The 15,885-nt window shown below is 39.5% G+C and overlaps 1 protein-coding gene across 7 annotated transcripts in view; it reads left to right on the forward strand.

Annotated features, from left to right (window-relative positions):
- SFXN1 (sideroflexin 1) overlaps positions 1-15,885 on the forward strand; it is a 45,114-nt gene that overhangs the window by 5,667 nt on the left and 23,562 nt on the right. For 5 of the 7 annotated variants that reach the window (XR_005055025.2, XM_017660979.3, XM_017660983.3 and 2 more), the window contains exon 2: positions 6,035-6,207. Coding sequence is in view for 6 of the 7 variants with exons in the window: in XM_017660979.3 (XP_017516468.1) it covers positions 6,044-6,207 (164 nt within the window). In the remaining variant the exon portion in view is untranslated. Of the gene's footprint in view, positions 1-1,737; positions 1,864-3,607; positions 3,749-6,034; positions 6,208-15,885 lie in introns of those variants that run through there. The other 2 variants (XM_036995151.2, XM_017660982.3) reach the window with 2 other exon arrangements.

The following is a 15,885-nucleotide window of genomic DNA, read 5'->3' on the forward strand; positions in this document are numbered from 1 at the left end:
CAGACCATGAAAACAAAGTGTTGAACATCAAATCTGCCAATATGATATTGTGCAAACCATACATTTAGCTGTTGACCATCTGCAGTTATCAAACCATCTGGTAACTGGTTAGTGAATTCCTCCTGGGGAAGCTCTTGGCTTGCTCACCTGTGGCTGTGATGTTCCACCATTGCTGTCTCTCTCTTCATAGTCTCTCCAAATTTCCCAAGATACTTCCACACTTCTGCATAACTGTCAAAGCCATGGTAGACATGGCAATGAGACTACCCTCCCCGCTGATGACTTCCTGTTCTTCCCATGGCATCATTCACTAGCATCAGGTGTTAGAAAGTGGGGAACTCAAACATTCCGGAACACTTCTTTGGTGTCCTGTGCAGTCTGTCTCTGAGGTGTGGTGCTTTTCCTTATCATTGCCACATATGCAATTGGAACACACAGATCTGGTTCCCTGAAACTTTATTTTGAACCACTGTGGCTTCATGATCATTCATTGTCTACAGTATCTTGAGGTTGTACAGCATAATGACTTCTTCCAGTGGCTCTGCAGAAATTCCTAGTTGAGAAGCACCTGTTGTAAAACTGTCACCACCCATTGCTTGAAATACTGTCAGAACCATGTAGTCAGCAGTGCTTAAGAACACCTCTCTAGAAAGGTGCCAACCTGGCGGCGCGGTTGCGGGGGCAAGCCTGGACTGGCAGGCCTCCGGATGGCTGCGCTCTTTACTACTTTTTAATAGTTAAAAGAGAGGAGCAGACTAGAAAGAGTCAGTTGGCAGAGCAGTGCCTGGGAGGGGAGTCCTCCTTTGGTCCTCCCAGATCTTCTCCCACCAGCACCAATCACACAATCTGGCAAGTTATCTCCCCACTGTGGGCCTCAGTTTCCTCATCTATATGCTGAGGTTAAGAATGATGGGCCATTTTTAAGATCCTATCCAGCTCTTATGCAATAAGAACATTTTTTTCTTTTGTAAAGTAGCCATGTTTTAAACTGGCTCATGTTGGTGACGACTTGACCTAGATGTTGCTTTCTATCCACAAACGGGAGGTGGTTTGTTATTAAGAACTAGAATTACATGAAAACTATGTTTTAATTTTTTTTTATCATTTATGCAGCATGTAAAGGAGAAATAGTGATAGAATTATACTTTAAAGGGAAGGAAGATTATTTGGTACTCAATTTCATGAGAAAAATCCCGATCACTAGCTGTCCACTGAGGACCACCGTGGATGGATGAGGGATGGCCAGGCCGCACAGAGAGGACACAGGGAGGGAAAGAACTCCCACCCTGCGCTCAGCTCAGCCTGCTCCCTGGAGAGCCTGCAGGCCACGCCAGAGCTACTACATAATCACATGCCCAGCCTTACATTGGGCCTATGGGGCCAGAATCTCTAGAAAGGGGATTGTAATTGTCTTTTTGAAAAGCTCTCCAGGTATTTCGATGTGCTCCATTAGTAAGGGGCCACCGGTTTGTGCCCGTGGCTTCGCAGAATTAACAGTTCTTAGAGGAGAGGGCATTTAATGTGTGTGCAGTCTCTCCCCATTTCTTACCACCATTGCTTAGAATTTTCAGAACTTGCAGAGAGGACCTTTTTTGCAGTGTTCTTCTACCCCAGGCTGGTCCCTCAGTGAGTTATATTCCCCTCTCTTCCCTCCCACAAAATGTGAGCAACCAACTACCTTTGGTTCTTCCTATTGGCCCTGGGACTAATGATAGACTCCCTTCATCTGTTTTCCAGGGTACCACGCTCTCCTGACTTTCCACCACCTGGTCATCCTTCTCAGCCTCCTTTGCTGTAACTTAGACATTTCTGACCTCTGAATGGAGTCCTTGGAAGTATTCTCTACTTATAATTACTTCCTTGGTGAGCTCATCCCATTGCATGATTTCAAATGCAGTCTCTGTCCTGACTACTCCCAGATGTATATCCCCAACTTAACCTCTCCCCTGAACTCCAGACCCCTGAATCCAGCTGCCTCCTGCACATCTCCACTTGGATGTCTCCTAGGCATCTTGACCTTACTCTGTACAAACCTGAACTTGCTGTTTGCACTCCGAGATTTGCTGCTCCTCCAGCCAAATACCTTAGGAGTTGTGCTTCCTTTCTCTCACTCTCCACATCTAAGCTGTCAGGAAATCCTGTTGGTTCCATCAACAAAATAACCAGAATGTCGCAGGTCTTGCCACCCCCATCCTCCCACCATGGCCTGCACCACCATCGGCTCTCTCCTGGATTACTTGCACTTGGCTTTTTCTGCATCTGCTCTTATATCCCCAGTGTATTCTCCACACAAGCAGCCAGAGAAATCCCTTTAAATTGTCAGTCAGATCATTTTGATCCTCTGATCTGAACCCTCCAGTGATTCTCCTTTCCATCAGAGTAGAATGCAAAGGCCTTGCAGTCTCCACAAGGCCCCAAACAGTCTGACTCCAACTGAAACCCCTCCCTGTCTCCTGTCTCCCTCTTCCCTTCTGCACTCCACTCCAGCTGCATGCCTTCTTGCTATTCTTACAGTCTTTGCAACCTCTGTTCCTCCTGCCTGGAATGCTCTGTCACCCAGACACCCACATGATTCAGTTCTTCACTTTCTTCTGATCTTGCTCCAAAGTTATTTTTTCAGTCAGCCCTACACTGACTACCCTATTTAAAAATGCAGTCCATAGTCATGGTGTTTCTTATCCCGTTATGTTTTATACCCAAACCTTTACTGCCTTCTAATTAATGAATAGTTGACTTACCTCTTATGTTTTTGCTTATTGTGAGTCTCTCCTTCTATCCCTGCCACCCCAATATCAGCTCCACTAGGGCAGGAATTTTTGTGCTTGTTTGCTAATGTAGCCCAGGAATCTGTCACATGGTAGGTGCCCAATAATTGAGCATTAAAGGTAGCAGCATTTTTTAGACCTTAAAGGAAAAACAAAGCTAAAATATTTGTTTTGGTAAGAATTTCTCCTGTTCTCTTTAAATTGTAATCCAAAAGGTAGGGATTATATCTTACGTTAAACCATTCAGAAATGGGAGTTAAACCAGATTATCTGTCTTTCAGTTATATGATCAGATATAGCATTTATTTGATGACATTTATGTTTAGAAACAGTGTCAACCATACACATAAGTGTAAATTCAAGGTATGACCTGTAGACAAAGTCAGTGTGAATTGTTTATTACATGTACACATTGAGGTAAGTATAGAAATTGAAAGTAAGTGTTTAGGAACTTTCAAAACAATATGATACAGTCATATCTACTGAAACTAAAAATAAAAAATTGGGGCTTTTATTTTTTATCCAATTTTTTTATTTCATTTTTCTTCGGATTCATTTTTAATATAGTTCATGAAAGTATTGGTTCAAGATGGGGATTAGAAATTAGAAAAACTAAAGCAGGTCCTTTGACAAATAGTTTGAGAAACACTAATCAAATGTATGCCAGGGTTGACTGTGAAACTGGAGTTTAAAAAAAAATGCCTGAAGAGTCATGAGGCCTTCTGGACGTGAACCACCTCATAGATCTTCTCCTGTAGTGGTTTCCAACTTTTTCCTTTTTTCTTTTTTTTCCCCCAAGCAATAGAAGCCTCTTTTCAGATGATCTTTGTCATCAAACAGATGTAGAAGGCAGAAAAAAGCAAACCCGCTGTTCTTGAACACAAACTTAGGGGCCCAGAGCCCACCTACTGATTCCCACCTGCCAACTCCTTTCCACTTCCTGAGTCACGAAGGTGCCCCACCAGAGCCCTAGGTCTCTGCAGGCAAGTCTGAAAACCACTGCCCTCCTGGGTATGAATTGGAGGGGTTTTTTTGTTTTGTTTTTTGCTTTTTGTTTATGTTTTATAAATAATACATTTGATGTCTTCTAATTTGAAATGTAGACATTTCTTCATACAGTGACACAGCTCACTGATATACATTATATTTCCTGTATCCCTGTACGTGATGTGCATGATTTTGATGTGTTCTGATCTAAAATCTAGACATTTCATTTCCCTTATCAGAGCCCAATCAGCCAAAAACCTACAGGAACAAACCAGTAGTCCAGCGAAGCATGTTTAATGACTTATTGCAATGAAAGAGACCACATGCCCGATGATCTGGGGGCATCTCACCAACAAAGGAGGAGATAGGTCTTTAAAAGCACCTTGGAGAAGAGGGGGTTTAGGTGAAGCTTAGTGAAGTAGTATTTTGATTGGCTCAAAGTGGGGCTGGATGTAAATGTCTGGACTGTGAAGTGGCCCCATGGCCCTGTTTTCTTGGAAATTATGAAGTTAAGAAGGATGTGGAATGTCAGGTTAAGAAACTCCCTAATCTGAAACTCTGCATCTGGGCTGGAAATGTAGGTTCCTTTTCTGTGTCAAGAGTGGGACATTTCATTCTTCCTGCTCTGGTTTTAAACAGCAGAGTTTCTGACAGTCTGTGACTATACAGAACAAAGTTTCTTAAGATAAGAAAGTAGTGGTCACTCAAAGACAGGTGTTGTTATGACACTATAACTGCATTGTGACCTTGGGAAAAATAGGGTTTCCTGTTAGCTTTGCAGCTGGCTCTATCTGTTCATTATCTCAGCCGACTTTATGACTAATGGATGATTTTTACTTTCTGACCAGTTGTTTCCACATACACTAGATTCCTTACATCTGTGGGCCTAACATGTTCAATTTTGATCCAGAGAGTCTTGATATGCAGCAATTTGAAATTTTGATGAAGTACAAATGACAAGAGTACCTGGTATCTGCACCTGGCATCTTAATGTACCTCAGAACGTGTGGAGCACTAAAAAATCTCAATGAAAAATGACTGGAGAAGAAAGCTGCTTTTAGAGCTGGTATTAGAAACATAGGATAGGGAAACAGGAATAAGAAAGTGATGGCTTGAAGCCTTTTATTGTAGTTAGATCCTTCAGTCTACTAATATCATGTGAGAGAGCTAGTCTAAGGAAATCACCAGCTTTGAGGGGAAAGATTCATAGACATGACAAGATTCATAGGAGCAGCATTATTTATCATGGTAAAAAACTGAAAATAAGTTCAACACTAAAAGTGTTGTTAGATAGCCAAAATAAATATTTAGTGCCTTGGGGAATGCTCAATAAATTATTACCAAAAGAAGAAATCAGGAAATTAAAATATATAGTATGATATCAACTTAATTTTGTTAATTATATGATAATATGCATATAAAATGTCTGCAAGGAAATGTACCAAAACATTAACAATGGCTATTTCAGCATGGCTGGACTGTAGGAGCTTTTGTTTCATTATTCTTTGTTTTCTACAGTAAGCTTATTCAGAATACTACCATAAGCACCTATTACAATAATACAGTGCAGTTCTAAAAATAAGCATGTATTACTCAGAGAAAGAAATTAATTACTTTTGGAAAAAAGTAATGGTTCTTAGCCAGAAAATAGGTATTTTATGATGGAAATTGTATGTTACAGTATTACTCCTATTCATGAGGTTGTAAGAATGTGTTTTTTCCACTATGTTCCCGTTAGATTAAGGAACATAATGTTTCATATTTGATTGGTGGTTTATATGCTGAACAAGGCTGAAAGAATATGAATCTTTTTTACCAGAAAATTTTTGGCATTTAATGCTTCTTGCATTACTAGTCACTTCTACTGGGAGAAATAACAATGTTGGTGGGCCAGAATGCAGTGGTAGCTTGACGTTGGTTGTTTCACCCAGAAAAAGGCATTCAAACTTCAGACCCTGTTGATGTTATTTTTAAGTTTTTATATATCTGTTTTTCTTAGCGTATTTCCAGGTGTAATTTCAAAAAGTAAGGAATGATAAAATGCTACATACTTACAAAGAGAAATATATAGAAAATTATTGAACTTTGTTTAAGATCAATTGAGATTTGTGGACAAAAATTAACTTCGGATTTAAATTATCTTTCTTCCATTTATGCAAAATTATTTTTATAAATAGGAATGTACATAAATCTTTACTAGAAGATTAATTTGACTAGAAAGTTTCTAAATGTTTGGCAGCATTGTAAGTCTTAACTAGACTTGTCTTTTTGATACCCTGTAGTCCAGGACCATGTCTGGAGAACTTCCACCAAACATTAACATCAAGGAACCTCGATGGGATCAAAGCACCTTTGTTGGACGAGCCAATCATTTCTTCACTGTAACAGACCCCAGGAATATTCTGTTAACCAATGAACAACTAGAGAATGCAAGAAAAATAGTGCATGATTACAGGTAACATTAATGATTATGCTTTTTGGATTAATGTAGTAATAAATCATCATGTTAGTCTATTGTCTTTAAACTTTCACTTAGTGATTCTATAACTTTTTTTGCAATGAAATCCTTTTACACACACACACACACATAAAGTAGGAAGTAGGAATATATGTCTTATTCTGACGCTGATTACAGATATCCAGGGTTCATAGTAACCCGAAAGTAAGATCACCATCCTTCCACAACTCATAGTGCCAATCTGTGAGGTCCTCTTCCCCAGTACTCTGCCTTCTGCTTTTCAGTACAACCACCTCTGTGTCCACAGCCACCCCATGCATCTTTCTTTTTCCAATTGACGGTGGCACCATGCAAAAAGCAAGTGTAGGTTGGTTCTTCTGAGATCAAGCCCCAGTGAATAAACCCCACAAGTAGGAGCTCCAGCAGGAAAGATGCTGATGTCAGAGTTTGTAGTTTGGGGCTGCACTCCATCAATTCAAAGAGCCAGCGGGAGGTAAAAGGAGAGATATTCTAGCCCAACTGTGAGTGGTTGCAACAATCCCAATAAAAGACCATGTCAGAAATATTTCCAGGCTTTGTGGACCACAAATGGTTTTTGTCACATATCCTTAATTTTTTGGGTTTTGTTTTTTAACAAACCTTTAAAAAATATAAAACCACTCTTAGCTAGGGAGCCCTACAGGCCACAGACAGTAGTTTGCTGACTCCTGCTCTAACGGAAAGCCAGCTAGAAGCTGAGAATTGGATTAGCGGGAGCCATGCACCTAAGTGCACCACAAGTAATACATGCAAAACAAGTATTTGACGGTCACATGAGTTGTTAGAAAAAGAACCAAAGCAGTAGTTAAACTTTGTCACCAAACACAGAGATTGGCCAGATCTTATCATGTGCCAGTGTGCTTAAAGAGAGAATACTTGGACCACAGAACATCTTGGAGTGATCAGGACATGAAGCGAAACTGAGTTAAAAAATGAGAAAGTACTGAAGAACAGGCAGACGAAGACAGCAGACAAACATTTCAGGAATGCAGGAAGTAAAATGTTCTGTGAATCTGAACAAAAGCTGCAAAAAGAGGAGAGGCTGAGATGAAAAGACAGGAGTTGAAAGAAGACATGAAGAACATTACGAAGAATCTGCTACTGTATGGGCAAAAGCAAAGTCTCTGCAGGAGTCAGTGGCAAAGAACTGGGTAGTGAAGAAATGGCCTGGTGAAAAAGTGGAAGCAAAGATGTGGGAATAAGCCTGAGAAGCTCTCCAGGGATGAAGACCGGAGGCTGGCAAACCTTTCCTGCAAAGGGCCAGATGGTAGATACAGTTGGTTTTGCAGGCACACTAGTCTATGTCGCATATTCTTCGGTGTTTTTGCTTTTTTGCAACCCTTTGAAAATGTAAAAATCATTCTTAGCCGACAAGCCATTCAAAAACAGGCCATGGACTATAGTTTGTCATTCCTGATATAGATGAAAAGGTAAAGGTATGAAAAAGATTAATTATATTTAAGGCAAATAGAGAATGGAGAGTGAAGTATAACTGATGCTTTTAAAGGAAAAATGAGAAAAATGTAAAAGAACTAATTTTAAGTACATAAAAAAATGGAAATTTCCTCAGGTGAGAGAAAAATATGTCTGTAAATTAGAGAGCTCCACCCTTGTTTCAAGCAGAGACCCATACATGGTGATTTTTTTTTCTTTTTTCTTTTTTTTAAATTTTGTTATCATTAATCTACAATTACATGAAGAACATTATGTTTACTAGGCTCCCCGCTTCACCCAGTCCCCCGCACATACCCCAGTACATTCACTGTCCATCAGCGTAGTAAGATGCTGTAGAATCACTACTTGTCTTCTCTGTGTTGCACAGCCCCCCACCATGTCCCCCACATTATACATGCTAATCGTAATACCCCCTTTTTTTCCCCCGCCCTTATCCCTCCCTTCCCACCCATCCTCCCCAATCCCTTTCCCTTTGGTAACTGTTAGTCCATTCTTGGGTTCTGTGATTCTGCTGCTGTTTTGTTCCTTCAGTTTTTCTTTGTTCTTATACTCCACAGATGAATGAAATCATTTGGTATTTGTCTCTCTCCACCTGGCTTATTTCACTGAGCATAATACCCTCTAGCTCCATCCACGTTGTTGCAAATGGTAGGATTTGTTTTCTTCTTATGGCTGAATAATATTCCATTGTGTATATGTACCACATCTTCTTTATCCATTCATCTACTGATGGACACTTAGGTTGCTTCCATTTCTTGGCTATTGTAAATAGTGCTGCGATAAACATAGGGGTGCATCTGTCTTTTTCAAACTGGGCTGCTGCATTCTTAGGGTAAATTCCTAGAAGTGGAATTCCTGGGTCAAATGGTATGTCTATTTTGAGCTTTTTGAGGAACCTCCATACTGCTTTCCACAATGGTTGAACTAATTTACATTCCCACCAGCAGTGTTGGAGGGTTCCCCTTTCTCCACAACCTCACCAACATGTGTTGTTGTTTGTCTTTTGGATGGTGGTGATCCTTACTGGTGTGAGGTGATATCTCATTGTGGTTTTAATTTGCATTTCTCTGATAACTAGCGATGTTGAGCATCTTGTCATGTGTCTGTTGGCCATCTGAATTTCTTCTTTGGAGAACTGTTCAGCTCCTCTGCCCATTTTTTAATTGGATTGTTTGCTTTTTGTTTGTTGAGGTGCATGAGCTCTTTATATGTTTTGGATGTCAACCCTTTATTGGATATGTCATTTATGAATATATTCTCCCATACTGTAGGGTACCTTTTTGTTCTGTTGATGGTGTCCTTTGCTGTACAGAAGCTTTTCAGCTTGATATAGTCCCACTTGTTCATTTTTGCTTTTGTTTCCCTTGCCCAGGGAGATATGTTCATGAGGAAGTCGCTCATGTTTATGTTCAAGAGATTTTTGCCTATGTTTTTTTTTGGAGTTTTATGGTTTCCTGACTTACATTCAGGTCTTTGATCCATTTTGAATTTACTATTGTGTATGGGGTTAGACAGTGATCCAGTTTCATTCTTTTACATGTAGCTGTCCAGTTTTGCCAGCACCATCTGTTGAAGAGACTGTCATTTCCCCATTGTATGTCCACGGATCCTTTATCATATCTTAATTTACCATATATGTTTGGGTTAATGTCTGGAGTCTCTATTCTGTTCCACTGGTCTGTGGCTCTGTTCTTGTGCCAGTACCAAATTGTCTTGATTACTGTGGCTTTGTAGTAGAGCTTGAAGTTGGGGAGCGAGATCACCCCCACTTTATTCTTCCTTCTCAGGATTGCTTTGGCTCTTCAGGGTCTTTGGTGTTTCCATATGAATTTTTAAACTATTTGTTCCAGTTCGTTGAAGAATGTTGTTGGTAATTTGATAGGGATTGCATCAAATCTGTATATTGCTTTGGGCAGGATGGCCATTTTGATGATATTAATTTTTCCTAGCCAAGAGCATGGGATGAGTTTCCATTTGCTAGTGTCCTCTTTAATTTCTCTTAAGAGTGTCTTATAGTTTTCAGGGTATAGGTCTTTCACTTCTTTGGTTAGGTTTATTCCTAGGTATTTTATTCTTTTTGATGTAATTGTGAATGGAATTGTTTTCCTGATTTCTCTTTCTATTAGTTCATTTTAGTGTTTAGGAAAACCACAGATATCTGTGTGTTCATTTTGTATCGTGCAACTTTGCTGTATTCCAGTATCAGTTCTAATAGTTTTAGAGTGGAGTCATTAGGGTTTTTTATGTACAATATCATGTCATCTGCAAACAGTTTAGGTTCTTCTTTACCAATTTGGATTGGTTGTATTTCTTTGTTGTGTCCAATTGCCGTGGCTAGGACCTCCAGTACTATGTTGAATAACAGTGGGGAGAGTGGGCATCACTGTCTTGTTCCCAATCTCAGAGGAAAAGCTTTCAGCTTCTCGCTGTTCAGTATGATGTTGGCTGTGGGCTTATCATGTATGGCCTTTATTATGTTGAGGTACTTGCCCTCTATACCCATTTTGCTGAGAGTTTTTATCATGAATGGATGTTGAATTTTGTCAAATGCTTTTTCAGCATCAGTGGAGATGATCATATGGTTTTTGTCCTTCTTTTTGTTGATGTGGTGGATGATGTTGATGGATTTTTGAATGTTGTACCATCCTTGCATCCCTGGGATGAATCCCACTTGGTCATGGTGTATGATCCTTTTGATGTATTTCTGAATTTGGTTTGCTAATATTTTGTTGAGTATTTTTGCATCTACGTTCATCAGGGATATTGGTCTGTAATTTTCTTTTTTGGTGGGGTCTTTGCCTGGTTTTGGTATTAGGGTAATGTTGACTTTATAGAATGAGTTGGGAGTATTCCCTCCTCTTCTATTTTTTGGAAAACTTTAAGGAGAATGGGTATTATGTCTTCTCTGTATTTCTGATAAAATTCTGAGGTAAATCCATCTGGCCTGGGGGTTTTGTTCCTGGATAGTTTTTTGATTACCTCTTCAATTTCCTTGCTAGTTATTGGTTTTAGATTTTGTGTTTCTTCCTTGGTCAGTCTTGGAAGGTTGTATTTTTCTAAGAAGCTATCCATTTCTTCTAGGTTTTCCAGCTTGTTAGCATATAGGTTTTCATAGTATTCTTTAATAATTCTTTGTATTTCTATGAGGTCCATCGTGATTTTTCCTTTCTCATTTCTGAATCTGTTGATGTGTGTTGACTGTCTTTTTCTCTTAATGAGTCTGGCTAGAGGCTTATCTATTTTGTTTATTTCCTCCAAGAACCAGCTCTTGGTTTCGTTGATTTTTTTCTATTGTTTTATTCTTCTCAATTTTATTTATTTATTCTCTGATCTTTATTGTGTCCCTCCTTCTCCTGACTTTAGGCCTCATTTCTTCTTTTTCCAATTTCGATAATTGTGATGTTAGACTATTCATTTGGGATTGTTCTTCCTTCTTTAAATATGCCTGGATTGCTGTATACTTTCCTCTTAAGACTGCTTTTGCTGCGTCCCACAGAAGTAGGGGCTTTGTGTTGTTGTTGTCATTTGTTTCCATATATTGCTGGATCTCCATTTTAATTTGGTTGTCGATCCATTGATTATTTAGGAGCATGTTGTTAAGCCTCCATGTGTTTGTGAGCCTTTTTGCTTTCTTTGTACAATTTATTTCTCGTTTTATACCTTTGTGGTCTGAAAAGTTGGTAGGATTTCAATCTTTTGAAATTTACTGAGGCTCTTTTTGTGGCCTTAGTATGTGGTCTATTCTGGAGAATGTTCCATGTGCACTTGAGAAGAATGTGTATCCTGTTGCTTTTGTATGTAGAGTTCTATAGATGTCTATTAGGTCCATCTGTTCTAGTGTGTTGTTCAGTGCCTCTGTGTCCTTACTTATTTTCTGTCTGGTGGATCTGTCCTTTGGAGTGAATGGTGTGTTGAAGTCTCCTAAAATGAATGCACTGCATTCTATTTCCTCCTTTGGTTCTGTTAGTATTTGTTTCACATATGCTGATGCTCCTGTGTTGGGTGCATATATATTTATAATGGTTATATCCTCTTGTTGGACTGAGCCCTTTATCATTATGTAATGTCCTTCTTTATCTCTTGTTACTTTCTTTGTTTTGAAGTCTATTTTGTCTGATACTAGTACTGCAACACCTACTTTTTTCTCCCTGTTGTTTGCATGGAATATCTTTTTCCATCCCTTGACTTTTAGTCTGTGCATGTCTTTGGGTTTGAGATGGGTCTCTTGTAAGCAGCATTAAATGGTCTTGCTTTTTTATCCATTCTATTAATCTGTGTCTTTTGATTGGTGCATTCAGTCCATTTACATTTAGGGTGATTATTGAAAGATATGTACTTATTTGCAATTGTAGGCTTTAGTTTCGTGGTTACCAAAGGTTCAAGGTTAGCTTCTTTAGTATCTTCTGCCTAACTTAGCTCACTTATTGAGCTATTATAGACACTGTCTGGTGATTCTTTATTTCTCTCCCTTCTTATTCCTCCTCCTCTATTCTTTATATGTTGGGTGTTTTATTGTGTGCTCTTTTGTGTTTCCTTTAACTGCTTTTGTGGGTAGTTGATTTTATTTTTTGCCTTTAGTTAGTATTTGGTTGGTCTTCTTTCTTTGCTGTGATTTTATTTCCTCTGGTGACATCTGTTTAGCCTTAGGAGTGCTCCCATCTAGAGCAGTCCCTCTAAGATACCCTGTAGAGGTGGTTTGTGGGAGGCAAATTCCCTCAACTTCTGCTTGTCTGGGAATTGTTTAAACCCTCCTTCATATTTAAATGATAATCGTGCTGAATACAGTATCCTTGGTTCAAGGTCCTTCTATTTCATTGCATTAAATATATCATGCCATTCTCTTCTGGCCTTTAAGGTTTCTGTTGAGAAGTCTGATGATAGCCTGATGGGTTTTCCTTTGTAGGTGACCTTTTTACTCTCTTTGGCTGCCTTTAATACTCTGTCCCTGTCCTTGATCTTTGCCATTTTAATTATTATGTGTCTTGGTGTTGACCTCTTTGGATCCCATCTCTCTGGAGTTCTGTGTGCCTCCATAGTCTGAGCAACTATTTCCTCCCCCAGTTTGGGGAAGTTTCCAGCACTTATTTCTTCTAATACACTTTCTATCACTTTTTCTCACTCTTTTTCTTCTGGTACCCGTGTAATACGAATATTGTTCCATTTGGATTGGTCACACAGGTCTCTTAATATTGATTCATTCCTGAAGATCCTTTTATCTCTCTCTGCATCAGCTTCTGTGCATTCCTGTTCTCTGGTTTCTATTCCATCAATGGCCTCTTGCATCTTATCCATTCTGCTTATAAATCCTTCCAGAGATTGGTTCATTTCTGTAATCTCCTTCCGGACATCATCCCTTAGCTCTTGCATATTTCTCTGCAGCTTCATCAGCATGGTTATGATCTTTACTTTGAATTCTTTTTCAGGGAGATCGGTTAGGTCTATCTCCCCAGATTCCTTCTCAGGGGAGTATGTCTGGGTTAGTCTGGTCTGTATCAAATTCTTCTGCCTTTCATGGCAATAGAGGTAGTTGTGGGAAGCTGGTGCATGTGTTTGCTGGGAGAATGTCCCTTCTTTCTAGTTGTAGCCTTCCTCTCTTGGGAGAACAGCGACCCCTAGCGGCTTGTGCTGGGCAGCTGTGCACACACAGGGTTACTTATTCTTACCCAGCCGCTGTGAAAGAAGCTCTGCCCTGCTGCCTCAGGCTGCTGCTCCACTATGGCGGAGTGGTATCAGAGGGGAAATGGGCAGGAGGCTGTTTATTTCAGTGAGGGGCCTCCGAGCTGTGCTGCCGCCCAGGGGGTAGGGCTCCTGGAGTTCCCTGGGATTCCCAGCTGCAGAGCTAAATGTCCCGGGACGTTTCCGTCCAGCTGTGGGGTCCCTGTCCCTTTAAGACTTTCAAAAAGCACTCGCTTTTCTTTGTCGCAGAGGCGCCAGCTGCAGGGACCCACTCACAGGTTTTACTGTCCTGTTTCCCTAGTATCCATCACACCATGCCCTGTGTGTCTGCGCTCCAGTGCGGATGGCTAGGGCTGGGTGTTCAGCAGTCCTGGGCTCCCTCTCCTCCCGCCAGGAGCTTGGGTGAGGGGCGCTCAGGTCCCGCCGGGCAGCAGCTTGTATCTTACCCCCTTCACCAGGCGCTGGGTTCTCACAGGTGTGGATGTAGCCTGGCTGTTGTCCTGTATCTTCTGGTCTCTCTTTTAGGGATAGTTGTATTTGTTGAATTTTCAAAAATATATGTGGTTTTGGGAGGAGATTGCTGCTGCTCTACTCACACCGCCATCTTGGCTCCGCCCCTCTTTTTCTTTTCTTTTTCTACAACGAAACTGAAAATTCCAAAAGCATCCAAAAACAGGGGGAAAAGTTCTTAAAAACAACAAATGTCAGAGATGTCTCAATATTTTCATCTATATGCCAAATGCCAGATGACAGTGAGGCAGTATGTATAAGGTTTTGAGGAGAAAACATAACCTAGAACTTTTATACCAGATTATTTTTATGAAGGTAAGAGAAAAATATGCAACAGCATCAAAAATAAGTTCCTTATAAATTCTTTTAATTAATTAGTGGAAGAAGAATTGAGTTCAAAAATAAGAAACCATACTATAAGGAGATTCCTCAAGCAATTAAAAATAGAATTACCATATGATTCAACAGTTTTGCTTCTGGGTATGTATCAAAAGACAAACTGAAAGCAGGGACTTAAACAGATATTTGTACACCCATGTTCATAGCAGCATTATTCACAATGGCCAAAAGGTGGAAGCAACCCAGGATTGGGTGTCATTGGGTGGATTAATGGATAAATAAAATGTGGTATACACATGCAGTGGAATACTATTCAACCTTTTAAAAGGAAGGAAATTCTGACACATGCTACAACATGGACAAACCTTGAAGACATTTTGCTAGGAGGAATAAACCAGTTACAAAAGGGCAAATTATTGTTTGAATCCCTTATATGAAGTAACTAGATTAGTCAGATTCATAGAGACAGAAATGCAGTGGTGGTTGCCAGGGGCCAAGGGGAGGGGGAATGAGGAGTTGTTAGTTATTGTTTACTGAGTACAGTTTCAGTTGGGAAGATGAAAAATTCCTGGAGATGGATGGTAGTGACAGTCACACAGTAATGTGAAAGTACTTAATGCCATAAAGCTAGACACTTAAAAATGGTTAAAGTGGTAAATTTTATATTATCTGTAAAGCTCTAGTAATCAAGACAATAGAGCATTGTGTAAGGGTAGTCATATAGGTCAAAGAGAATAGAGAATCCTGAAATAGATTCAAACATATAGTCAATTGATTTAATAGAAAGATGCCAAGATAATTCAGTGGGGAAAAGATATTCTGTTCAATGAATGGCTCATGAAAAATTGAATATCCATGTAGAAAACAAATACTGAACATTACCTCATACTCTAAACAAAATTTACCTTAAAATGGATGATTGACCTAAATATATGAGCTAACAACATAAAAGTTCTAGAAGAAAACAAAAGAAAATCTTTATGATTTTGGATGATTTCTTTGGTAGGACATAAACATGAACAATAAGGAAAAAATTATGTCTTAGCACTTCAGAAGACACTCTTTAGAAAACAAAAATTCAGACAGGAAGAAAATATTTGTATCTTATAACTTGTATCTTATAAAAGACTTGTGTCCAGAAGATATAAAGAACTCTTTTAATTTAATAATAAGACAAAACAGCCCAGTTTTTAAAAATGGTCAGAATATTTGGGTAGACTGACAACACTTCACCAAAGAGAATATGGGAATAGCAAATAAGCATGTGAAAAGATGCTCAAGTCATTAGTTGCTAGGGAAATGCAGTTTGAAACTGCATAAGATACTACTTAACACACACTAAAATGGCTAAGAACTGATAAATGCGTATGGTTCCTTCATCAAATGGAATACTACTCAGTAGTTAACGAACTACTGATGCAGCCACAAAGATGCTTCTCAAAGTATGCAGAGTGGTAGAAGCCAGACACAATCACTTCTCACCATATGATTCCATTTACGTGAAATTCTTAGAGGCAATATTGTAGTGCTAGAAAGCAGATCAGTGGTAGCCAGGAGTAGGGGAATGACTCCAAAAGGGCTTGAGGGAACCTTTAGGAAGATGAGAATATTTTATACTGTGATTCTGGAGGGGATTACATCACTGTACATCATACA

This window comes from Manis javanica, chromosome 1, assembly GCF_040802235.1.
Source record: "Manis javanica isolate MJ-LG chromosome 1, MJ_LKY, whole genome shotgun sequence".
Taxonomy (NCBI): domain Eukaryota; kingdom Metazoa; phylum Chordata; class Mammalia; order Pholidota; family Manidae; genus Manis; species Manis javanica.